Here is a 12,929-nt window from a genome sequence, read left to right as displayed (position 1 = left end):
TAACCACAATGAATTTTAAAAATTCTTTCCTTGTTTCTCTGAAGCTTGAGCTGTTTTTTGTCTCTGAACAAGTCATGTTTCCAAACAGGATGGATGAACTATTAATTGCTGAGTATATCTTGATAATTATTTCTTCTGTGGTGGTGCTGCCAAAATGGGTCATCCTGGTATCATGCCTGTACTCCCCCAGTTCATACAATTCTTTGTCCTTTTTTAACAGACACTGATCATTTAGCAATTTAGCTGCCAATATGTCAGTAACTTTAGATAAACCTGAAAGCTGGTAAATGTTATCACTGATAGGATGAACCTTTTAAAATGCTGAATGTTGTTTGCCTTGATCGCATATAATGTGACAATTTATCTTTGAAAACTGGGACTAGTTGTCAGGGCCTAGCCTAGTCAGGTTTGCAAGAATATGTTTTTGTCTCATGTGTTTCGTTTTTTGATTGGAAACCCAGGCAGATTCTGGCCATTTGTCATGCCCCCATTTAAAGTGACGTTAGTCCTTCAAGTGTTCTATAAGCTTTAGAGTGGGAGTTTTGCCTGTAGCAGGATTTCAGGACAGTTTCTGATGTGGGCTTATACAGGTGTCAGCTCTCACTTTGGCAACTGTAGGCTTCTTTGGTCTCAAAGAAGAGAATGTAGGATTTACTGAAAATTGCTTTCTGAATGAAAATCAATATTGATAGGAAAAATAATTATAGGCTAATTGGGAGGAGAAGAGGAAAAAATATAATGTTGGGATGGGGGGTTGTTTCTGTTGGGATAGGGGTGTACACATGACTTACACTGCAGGGGAAATTGTCTGTCTTTACCTCCTGCCTAGCAACAAAAGAAAATGTACTGTTAGAACAAAGCTAAGTGTATGCTTTCAGTTTCCAGTGCTATCTGCATAGTCGTAAATATTAATTTTGCTTACATTAATCTGTAACTATTTGACAGGTCACCAAACTATGACAACATATTGATTTTTTCCTTCATTCTTTGCCTTTTCATTGTGTAGATTTCATTAAACATGTTAAATATTTAAAATTTTAATACAAAAAAGGAATAGATTTTTTTTATCTTTATAGATGTAATATTGTATAAGGGACGGGAGGGGACAGGAAGTACATTATCTAGGTACAACTTCTGAAAAATGGGTATAATGAGATTTAACTCACAAAGATATTGAGAACGCATTATTTGTATTTACATAATACCTTTTATTGAGGATATCTATTACAAACTATAATTTTGTGCACTGTGTGGGTCTAGGGCCTTGCCTACACTAGACCAATCAATTGGTTGTTCTGTACCATGTTAAATACAAATGATTCAGGGTCCTGTTGGTACCCACCCTGAATTTGTGTAAGGTCTGCTCTGGCCTCCACATAATGGCTGCCTTATGCCGATTGTGGTGGCCGTTGTTTTTAGATGTCAGGATTTCAGGCAAACTCTGTGCATGTTGATCGTGCAGTAGGATTTTATTTCACCGCAGCTGGCCAGTATACCAAACGTATGGAAAAAAGTGTAGAATTTTATTTCCCTCTCTTTCCATATGCCTGTGTCCCAAACCCCTTGATTTTTGCAAAGAAATTTGCTCATTCTTGGGCTCTCTTCTTTCCTTGCAGGATACAAGTAACAACCATTGTCATCAGTGGGAATTATTCATATCTTTCAGGGAGAGACTTGGACATCAGATGTTTTTTCAACACACATTGTCACAAACATTTATTTGTATTACAGTAGGGCTCAGAATTATTCCCTTGCTAAGGGATTGCGATAGGTGCTGTATAAACACACATGAAGATGTGGGGCAAAATTTTCAAAGTCACTATGTATCTTAGGAAAATGGGACTTAGATACTTACGTCCAAGGGCTGGGGAAGGGGGATGTCTGGGATATGGTTGCAAGGGCTTGGCTTGGTTGTAACTGGAGATAGTTGCTCAAGGGAAGACCATAGACAGCCCCCTATGAACTCTTCCTGCTGCTGCTACTGTTTTCCACAGAGGTAGAGTGGAGTTTGGTGCTAAGTGTGGATCCCTCCAGGTTGGGGGGTCTGAAAACAAGGGGTTTCTCCTTTTTAGATAATTTTAACTAAAACTCATCATAAAAGTGTCATGTACTTGTTCTTGCAAAAAATGCTCAGTACCACGCATAGAACATTACATTTTTTAACTTTTTATATTCCTTTTTCATATATAATTATATACAAGGGACATTTGAAGGTCAGTGGGATCCGATCTTATACTTCCTAAAGAACCATTCTTTTTGGAAGACCATAATGCTTTGGGACTTCCCCAACCTACCTGCATTGTATTCTGACCAGTTATGCAAATTACAGTACAAAGGAGGGAAAGCACAGCTAAAAATTCTCCAAAAGGTTGATCTAATCCAATATCTTTTTTAGGTAGAGAGGAAACATTCATGGATTAAGCATCAAATTTGAAATGCCTAGACTTAAAGGAGCAAAACTTCCAAATTTTGGCAGTATTGATTTTACCCTTCATCCTTCAGAAGGAGATAAATTGAATGCCAGGCAACTTACAATGTATTGGGATTTCAGATGATGAGACATTAAAAAATCAGAGCCATGTTGCTAGGAGCAGAGTGGGGCTAGAGCGCTCAGAACCACTGTGGATCCCAGAGATCCAGGCTGATCTCAGAAATCAGTGGGTTTTGTGGCCAGATTTCTAGAAGGGGATGCTTTAAGTACTATGAAAGCCCTCTAGTTGTGCTCACAGTGTTCCATGATTTGGAAGTTGCCAAAACCACAGTATGTATGTAGCTTCCATGTTTGTGTACAGCTGGTAAACATGGTTATTTGGGACATAACTCAGCCACTGTGACTTCTTTTTGTTGTGTTTTAAACATAACAAAACAAACCACCCTACCACCCCGTTTGTCCTCAGATTACAAAATTTGGAAAAAAATGCCACAAAGGGAATTGTACAATTCTCCTCCCACCTTCGACAACAGGATCTCCTCTCAAGCCTTGTTCCATAAGAGGGAGGAATCCCCCAACCATTGTGTGTAAAGCACCACAAGAATACAGGCACTATACCATAGTATATAAATGTAATACTCATTAAACTATCTGAACTTTGACTGAATGTTCCCAGTTTTGCTAGCTGCTGATCATCTACAAGACATGGTTATGCATACCCAGAATAATTAATAACACCAATCTGAAATAAGCAAACTTCATGGAATGTGATGCACTAGCCATGTAGCCATGTCTATGTATGTCATATTTTTGGTTTTAAAGAGTTTTTCTTTCTCTTTTCAAGTTCTCCTACCTGTTGTCGGCCTCAGCATCATTTTTAGACTCTGTAGGTACCTAATTACTTATGAGTCTGAGCAAATGTGTCATGTAGCTAGCCAAAAAAAATTGGCAACGCAACTGGTATGTGTGATTGCCACTCTTTCTGTGCCTCGCATTTCTATTGAGATGAATGAACTCTAGTTATAACACCCAACACCGCAGTTGCAAATTGGGGTTAAAACCCCAAACCGCTTTAGCTGATGGATGAGTTTCCTCAGTTTTTCAGCCCACGCCTCCATTCGATGGTTTGAGGCAGGATTGCTGGCACTGTTCTGGAAATAACTGTAGCAAAACTCCTCAGAGCAGCAGGATGGGTTGGAAAGGTAGTGTCACAGCTGCTTCGGGGGGAGGGGGAATTTGCACAAATGCCGAGGAGCAAGTGGAGGGAATAGAGCTGACCTAGGAAAGATAGTGAACTGGGGATGTACCTTTGACTTCACAGGTCTTGACCACTGACAGGAGCTGACTCTTTTCCCAAGTGGCAGTGGCTATTAGAAAGCCCTTCTGTTCTTTGGCAGCAACAGCTGCTCCTCTCCTACACCTGTCTGCAACTCCATTCTGTTCCCTCCCTGTCTGTTTCCCCTGATATCTCTGAAGGCGTTCGGGAAAGGAGTACATGAGAGTATCAGCAGCTATAGGTCAGAGTCCCAGCTGAACATCTGCAATTGTCTTCCTGCCTCTTGGTGCTGCTTTGAGTTCTGCTACAGCCATCCCCAGAGCAGCACCAGTACTCCTGCCTCAGATGAAGTCTTTTTATTTTTAAAAAGAGGGTTTTTATCCTCAAGCCCCCATTATGGATTTGTTACACTTAAAGCTGTGCCTGTCACATAGATACCGCAATGACGACAGGATGCTACAGCTATACCTGAATACTTTAGATCAGGGGTGGGCAAACTTTTTGGCCTGAGGGCCGCATCAGATTTCTGAAATTGTATGGAGGGCCGGTTAGGGGAGGCTGTGCCTCCCCAAACAGCCAGGCATGGCCCAGCTCTGGCCCCATCCAACCCCATCTGCTTCTCGCCCCCTGACAGTCCCTCTGGGACTCCTGCCCCATCCAACCCCCCTGTTCCCTGACAACTGCCCCCCGGGGACCCCTGTCCCATCCACCCCCCTGCTCTCTGTCCCCTGACCACCCTCGGACCTCCCTAACTGCCCCCCCCACCCCATCCAACTCCCCCCTCTCCTTCCTGACTGCCCCCCCCGGGACCCCTGCCCCATCCAACCACCCCTTCTCCTTGACCGCTCCCAAACCCCCTGCCCCTGACTGCCACCCACCGCCTCATCCAACCCCCCCTCTCCTTCCTGACTGCCCCCCCGGGACCTCTGCCACATCTAACCACCCCTTCTCCCTGTCCCCTGACTGCCCCCAGAACCCCTGCCCCTGATTGTTCCCCGCCACCCCATCCAACCCCACCTCTCCTTCCTGACTGCTCCCCCAAACCCTGCCCCCACTCAACCACCCTGTTCCCTGCCCTCTGACTTCCCGGACCCCTATCCACACCCCCACCCCCTGACCACCACCCCTGAACTCCCCTGCCCTCTATCCAACCCCCCTCCCCTGCTCCCTGCCCCGTGACCGCGCTGCATGGAGCAGCAGTGGCTGGTGGTGCGGCTGCACCAGGACAGGCAGCCGCCACGCAGAACAGAGCACCGGGTCACGCCAGGCCCCACAGCTGCGCTGCCCTACGAGCTCGCTGCTCCGCCACCCAGAGCATTGCGCCGGCGGAGCAGTGAGCTGAGGCTGTGGCGGGAGGGGGAACAGCGGGGGAGGGGCTGGGGGCGAGCCTCCCGGACCAGGAGCTCAGGGGCTGAGCAGGATGGTCCCGTGGGCCATTGTTTGCCCACCTCTGCTTTAGATTGATAAATTTCTTTAAAAGAAAGTGAGGGGTTGGTGGTGGCAGCATCCCTTTTTACAGTGAACAGAGAAAAACGGTGTCCCTTTCTTGACTGTTGTTCTTAAGAGCACTTCACTAATCCATGGCTGTCAAACGAGTTCAGTAATGATAATCACACCTGCTCAGTTGTTGCAATTCTGTACAGTTTATAATCTGGAGCACAGAAAGGATCAGTGAAATAAAGTGATTCTGCCCAGGCCCAAGACCTGTTGAGAGAGGCTTCAGAAGTGCAAGAGATACCTGGCATCTTAAAGGGATCTTTTCAATTTGAAAAATCATATTTGTCTGATTTTTTTAACTTACTATTTTCACAAGTAACACTTATGGCTAATATAAATGAAAGAAAGTAAAGGGGGAAATATTTTTCTAGTTTGCTCTATGCATTTGACAGCACTTTGCGACTAGTAAATTTCTCTGTGTTTGTTGCACACACCCAGATCCTGTAAGCTTATCGGAACTGGGCTAACTTCTGTAGGAAGGACCATATTCCTGGGTCTCGCTGTGTGGAGTAGTATGCAGGATAGGGGCCATATAATGCAGATAGTTGTTTGTGCGGGTCTTTCAAAAAGCAACAGGAGAAGAAGTAAAAAAACAAAAACCAAAAAAACACGTAAGAAAATATGCTTGTGAACCCAATTAGCAGAGGGAGTTGGGGTCACGTATTATACCTAGGGTTGGGCATCTCACCATTCCAAAAATATTTGGTTAACTGACCAGTCAAATAATGTAAAAATGGTCAAATAGTTTAAAGCACTAATTTATTTGAACAATAACAACAGTAAGACTTGTGGTCTTCAATAGGCTTAGACTTTGGTAGATACTTATGCCTAATTGAAAAACACTAAGTCTCCTTGCCCACGTCTCCTCCTTGGTAAAGAATCTCTAACCAGTATTAAAGGGGATTAAAACTGAATCCTTACCAGCAGGTTTTTTTAGTTAATAATAATAATAATAATAATAATGTTAATAATAATAATATAATAATAAAGTCAAACTAAATAACTGGGTTAACGTGCACCGGTGAAAAACCCTAATAGCATCTTTCCCTGTTGATTTGGCTCATTGTGTTCAAACTAGTTTGTAATTTATCACTTTCTTTAAAGCAAGTTTTACTGTTTTATTATTTTAACTGAATTATTTTAACTCCATTTTATTGTGTTTCACATTTTTCGGAGTTCTAAAAAATGAAAGAATTGTGCCATGATGTACTCAGAAAGGAGCACCGCGTAAATGAGGGCATTCTCCCTGGTATATCTGACAATATGATTATGATAAAGAAATAATAGGCAGTCAATTGACATTATTTGACTTATCAATTGACTGGCTTGCAAAGCCTAATAGTGCCTGAAACTACTTTTGACTTTCTGTCTTAATTGATTAAGTTTTAACTTGACTGTCTCATTTAAGCCTAGAAGATACAGACAAGACATTTTCAATATATTATAATATATATAACTGGTACTCATGAAAGGTGCCAGATTCACAGTACTGGGAAACTGAACTCCTCCCTATTTATCTGCAAATAAATGCAGTACAGCCATAATGTAAAGACAATCACTTCTGGGGATAAGGCCACAGAGAGCCATAAATCCTTCAATGAGCTCCATGTGGGTGGAACCCGGCACTGACACACAGCTTATTGTAGGATCCTGGCGTCAGAGGGGAATTCCATCTCTCTGTCCACCCCTCTCTGATACTGCCAACAAGAGTGCTTGTTTTTTGAGATGTTGATGCCTATGCCTTGACACTCGGCCTGAGACGGCAAAACAGCTGTCACATGTTAAGTACTTTCTGTCACTACTGGTGACCTAGAGGTGAAAGGCTTCATATCACGTTACCAGTTCCCATAGCCAGCCATTCCCTGGAGCCTAGGGTATGGCTTTTAAACTTCAGTAAATGTGGTTTCAGCAGTGGAATTAATGTACCTAGTTGACTGCTTTAATAAAATAAAAGTGGAAATACAGTTCTTACTTCCAGGGTTACTTGTGCTGATTAAGAAATTTGCGGATCAGTTTTAATGAATTTTATACTATTTGTGGAAAATACACCATTTTGCTACTAGTATACTACTATGTTTAGCAATCCCCCTATCTTTGGTTAGAAATTAATGGATGATGTTACCACATCTATTGATGATAATATTATTTTGGTTAAATACTTAATAAAGATCTATTCCACAAAAAGTGTATGTAGCCGTATATATGTGCCCTTACTGAAAAGTCTAGCATAGTAAGAACACCCAGGGCCCAACGATGTTACACAGTCTTTCACTGATATGTAGACCATACTGTCCCCTTTCTAACACAAAGATTACTCTTAAATAAGCAAAGGTCTAATTTTAAATAATGTAAAAATACCACCAAAATCTCTTATAGCTAAATTAATCAGTTTCCCTTGATGTTTTGGATTTGATATTTTTTTTTGCATTCAGTAAGATTATTTTACTTTCTCTTAACCAGTTCATTAAGTTTCAGAAAACATGTACATTCACTTTTACAAGAAATGCAAACTTCCATTGCTTTAGAATAAAATGCAGCCTCCCTCCGGGGTTTTTTTTTTTTTTAAATCCTCTGTGAAAAAGGAAAATTCTTGTTTCTAAATAGACAGGTCATATTCGTGCAATGCAAATGCTTTGGAGGTAGCATCCTTCATACTTAAGTATTAGCGTGTGTGTGTGTGTGATATTACCAAAAAGAGCACTAGAGCATAATGCATTTAAGATCCGGTGTAAGGCAAAAAGTTAAGGGGGGTGGGGGGAATAGCCAGATTCCTACCGCTAACATGGCTAGATCTTAGAGGAGAGAGAAAAAGGCGATCTGAGTATTTCGTGGGTGGTTGCTGTTTTAGTAAGTAGGGGTGTTTAAGCCGACCCCCCTAACCAGTAAGGACAAGTCCAGGAGCTCATCAACCCCAGTGCAAACAGGAGGTGTGAGTAGTGCAACGCGAGCTCGAAGCGGACTTACCCGGCGTAGCGGTTGTTGTAGAGGTAGCTGTGCGCTGGCACCCAGGTCTTGAGGAAGAGCAGACAAAGCGGCAGAAGAGCAGCTCTCCGGCCAGTGGGAGTCACAGGGAGGTTCATGCTGCGAGGAACCAGGGATGCACTTAAGCGCCCCGCTGCAGCAGCCCCGCCGCGTCCAGGTGGCTGGCAGCTCCCATGCACACAAAGCAGCAGCCCGCGCCGATCTCCCGGGCTGGGGGGGGGGGGCGGGGGGGACAGGGCGGGGGAGGTGTCGCTGGTCTGCACCAGTAGCTAAGCGGATGAAGAAAGTTGCGGGTCGGGGGTTGCCTGTCGGCGGCAGGAGCCGGGTCGGGCTGGGGCTGGGCCCTGGGGACGGGCAGGGGGCAGGAGAGGGGCACCAGGCACCGGTGAGGCAGGCAGGCGCCCGCCCGTGTGAGCTAGCCCCAATATGCCGCTGCAGTCTCAGCGCCAAGGGGAGGGGATGGGCAGCCACAGCTGGAGGGGCAGAGGGCAGAGCAAGAGGGAGGGCGGCGGTCAGGGGGGCTGGTGCTTGGGGCGAGCAGCTGCATCCCAGGTGTCTCCCCCCGCCGCCCCCCGGAGGAGGATGCGCTGGGAGCGAGGGGGTTCCTTGGGATGTGACTGTGCGCGGTCCAGGGGCTCCCTGCCCCTCACAGATCTAAACGGCCTCCACGCGGAGCGTGTCCCGGGGTGGTGCCGGCGATGGAGAGTCCCCCTGGCACACGCTGACCCCCGGCTTTCCCCTGGCATTTGGCAGTTTCACGGGCACTGCCTCGTGCGGTGCACGCCTGGGCGCTGCTGCCGCCCGGGCCAGGCAGGGTTAACCCCGGGCACATGCTTTGGAAAGCTCCTGGAGGCACGCGGCGAGTCGATGGCATTTGGTCAGCCAAAGGAGTTCAAAACGTTGCTGGGACGAGAGCTTCTTTTCCGGTGAGCGAAATGATTTGGCCTTTCGGTCAACGAAGAACATGATCTGCTTTGTTAGGGCCACTGGGAAAGCCACCAGCCGTGCTCTTATTCTGTGCCTAGCCACCAGCCTAAAATAAATCGCCCCCAGGCAGGAGCGATGTGTGGTGTTATGTTACTCCGGGACAGATCCAAACCGAATATTTTAGGCAATACCGTATGTTTTATAACGGGGCAGGCCTGACTGCCGGCTCCCCGCACCTTACTCTTCCGGTGGTGGCACAAACAAATCTTGCAATGCTTGGCCTGTAAAAGAGAGACGGTTAACACACCATAAGTGTCATTGCTGGAGATTATTTCAAGTGTTTGTTAGTCCTAGAGGGGATTTTTAATGAAAGATAAACTTCCATACAATGTCAAGAGTGGAGAAAGGCAATTAGAAGTGGTGAAGGAGAGAAAAAGATGCATTGGACAGTTGTAAGCAGTGTTCCCTCTAATTTTTGACAGGCCCTGTGCGTGCAGAAATTCTTCTGTGCAAATTTTTGAAGCAGAGTTCAAATTTGTGCACCATGAGGCAAATACACCCAAGTGAGTAAAATGCGTATACATTTAATTTGCAATTTGTGATAATAATGGTTTTACACCATGTTATTTTATAAATGCCATTTTAAAATACTTAGAAAAAGGAGATTTAACCATTCTTCATGAAGCAGAAGTTAGTTTTGAGCATTATGCTTTATGATCCTTTTTATAGACAGTCACCAGCATATATCAAGCACATATTAATCATGATCATTATCAGTCCATAGACTTCTGCCCATTGGTGTCCACTTTCATCTTTCATTCTACACACATGTCTGAAAAGATTTTGATAAACATATAATAAAGACAATTTAATAAGTATGCCATTATGTCAGTGTATATGGGTTTTCAGATAGAGACATCATAAGTAAAAAAAGAAAAACGAGTTTTAAATTTAAAATTTTCCTAAAAAATATCAATAAACGATTATCAGCCAAGAATAAGATATGTAATTACAAATTCATTTTAATTTCCTTATTGGTCAAAATGTCAAAGACTGCTAAACTAACCTTACTGTTTTTCCCTGCAATCTTTTTCATTTGCCCATTCAACATAAACTCTGTGCAGATCTATCAGTCTTCCATCCAGCTGGTAACTCTTAATACACATCAGCCTGTCCAAATGATCTACTTGTAAACGATTCCATAGTTTGTTTTTTAGAATGTTCATTAAGCTAAAGCCACACTCACAGTCTGCACTTGATGCTAGGAATGTTCCTCCTATATCCATCAACTTTGCAAGATCCTGAAACTGTTTGTTCTGGTGAGCAAATGTCACCATATCCAGAAAACTTAAAACCAGTTGGCTTTTGATTCTTTCAGCTACTGCAAACACTGTGTAGACAGTGTAGACAGTTCTCAGTAAGGTTTCGATGTCTCTTATCAGCTTGACCTCTTTCCATGCATCAGAAAACCCCAAGTCTTCCCGGTGTGCAATGCAATGTTGCTGGACTACATGTGGAGTATCACGTTTCAGCTGAGGCGCCATTGAGTTTGCCCAACATCATGGAGGCACCATCAGATGTGAACATCACCATTTTCATTAGATCGAGTTGGTGTTTTTTATAAAACTCTTCGATTGCAGACACTATTGGAACAGCATCACATTCTTGCAGTCATAATGGTCCACCAAACGAAGTTTTATAGTCTGCAGAATTTATGGATCTATATTTCAAGTAGAGTATCAAGTATCTGTTAATGGATATATCAGTGCTTTCATCAACAGCTAGAGTATGAAACATTGCCGATGCTATTTCATGCATGAGGTCATTTTGGACAGTTGATAATTTCAAGAAATTCGAAAGCATAATTTTTACTTCTCCAGCTCGCTGGTATGCGCACATACTTTTCCATATGGTCATTAATATCCTGAACAGAAAGCATTGAGCTGTTCATTTTAATAGCCAACAACACACTGTCAATAAGTACTTTGATTTCTTCTGGGTTTGAGTGCTTGTGTTCAAGATTAATTTGTCTCCTCCGCTTTTCAGCTGGACTTTCAAGAATCATGCTAAGCAATCCGCTCTGTAAGGAAGGGTTTTTGTTTCTAAGTCTTGTTACACCATCTATATGAGACTTACTTGACAGATAATGCTTTAAGAAATCCAACTTTCATACATCGTTCCACATTCTTCCTGTTGAAAATTCTCCTGAAGCTCTGGCATCTCGACAAATACACAAACCACTCCGTTGTCCTCCTCATATATGAATATTTCACGAAGTTTAACAAGCATTACCCTATGTGACTTCGGTGTAACCGTCTCTATAGTCTCATCCAACCATCCAGATTTAAATGAAGTCGCTGTTCTTTTACACTTTAGACCTCTCGACAGTGACATTTTGGGATTGATTTTTTACCACATTGGTTTATTTAAAATGAATACTTTTATTATATGGCTACTATTTCAATGCGCTTAACAGCGTGACTCGACAAAAGGGCAAATGGGAGATCATTCAGATCAGGATACCGGAAGTTTGTGCATAGCTCTGATCAAGTCCATGCACCTGCAGCTAAAAAATGTGGGAAAATGGTAAAACATCATGAGTAAATGTATAAAGTCCAATGCCTTTGAAAGATTGCAGTCACGAAAACAACACTTACCTTTGTTCATTTCTGGAAAATCTTTGCAGTTCCTTAGCAACTACGGCCAGGCATTTTGACTTATTCGCACGTACTTGAGTTTGTACACAGCCAAATGAAGAGACTACAAGGAGATGTGTGGGTCCCGACCGTCCCGACGTGATCAAAGTTCCATGTTTGAAATGCTGGCAGGGAGGGCTACGATTCATTGCCCTCCTTTCTCTCTCCCTCCCCACCCCGCCCCGCCCTTTCCAGCTAGTAGAATCTGTCTGTGTTAATAGATGGCGGGCGAACAATGTCAAAAGTCGCCTGTAAATGATATTTCGGCCTGGCTCCGATGTAGTATTTCATTTTTGTGTGCATGGTGTTTCGCCGTGTGCGCGGGGTTTAGGATCTGTGTGCGCGTCCACACGTGCACAGCTTAGAGGGAACAGTGGTTGTAAGTGCTACCAGAAGACTTGGACTTGAAAGGTGCTGGGGTCCAGGAGAAAAACTACAGTAATAAAATTAATAGAACATAGCCAGTTTTAAAATAGTTTTAGTCCATGAGTCCCTCGTCAAATCTTTACCATTACACTTTCCTATATTTTGAACTGGTTTTTATCTCCTTTGTTGCTGTGTGAAAGACCCATGCAAACAGGGGATATTCAGGGAAAACAGTGGAAACTGTACACACAGGGCTATCAAATGTACAAAACAAGCAAAGGAAAAAAGAGAAAAATATTTTCCCCTCAAATCTTTTTCAATAACAGAAATCTCAGAGGTTCCTTGCAAAAATATTAGGTAAAAAGTTCATTCTGAAATGTAACAAATTGATCGTGTCCCTTTATGCAAGTCAGTATAGGAATATTAAAGGGATCACAAAGTGCTTCAAAAACACTGACTCCCCACAGTTCTGAGGTCAGTAAGAGCAATAGGGGCTAAATAATAAGACCAGTCAAGATCTGTACATGAGAGAAATGCTGTTCAATCCCTGTTGATGTTTCATTGGGAAAGGGGAAATTTTTTGAAAAGAATTGTATTAAATCATGCGTACTTTGTGCTCAGTGATTGAAAGGCAAGTTAACATTTTCCTTTGTGTCCTTCCATGGTGGCACTAAATCCAAGGCTCATCATATGATAGAAGTTAGAGATGGAAAAGACCATTAGGTCATCCAGTCCATCTCTCTGCCAATGCAGG

At 43.3% G+C, this 12,929-nt stretch overlaps 1 protein-coding gene across 1 annotated transcript in view; it reads right to left on the bottom strand.

Annotated features, from left to right (window-relative positions):
* CPA6 (carboxypeptidase A6) overlaps nt 1–8,335 on the bottom strand; it is a 119,924-nt gene extending 111,589 nt beyond the window's left edge. Inside the window, exon 1 of the mRNA XM_084619854.1 lies at nt 8,169–8,335. Coding sequence (XP_084475980.1) covers nt 8,169–8,284 — 116 coding nt within the window. The 5' untranslated portion in view covers nt 8,285–8,335. The remainder of the gene's footprint in view (nt 1–8,168) is intronic.
* Between the last annotated feature and the right edge of the window lie 4,594 nt (nt 8,336–12,929).

This window comes from Lepidochelys olivacea (assembly GCF_965140295.1).
Source record: "Lepidochelys olivacea isolate rLepOli2 genome assembly, chromosome: 2".
NCBI lineage: Eukaryota > Metazoa > Chordata > Testudines > Cheloniidae > Lepidochelys > Lepidochelys olivacea.
Note: the sequence above shows the minus strand (reverse complement) of the source record. Positions and strands in the feature narration are given on the sequence as shown.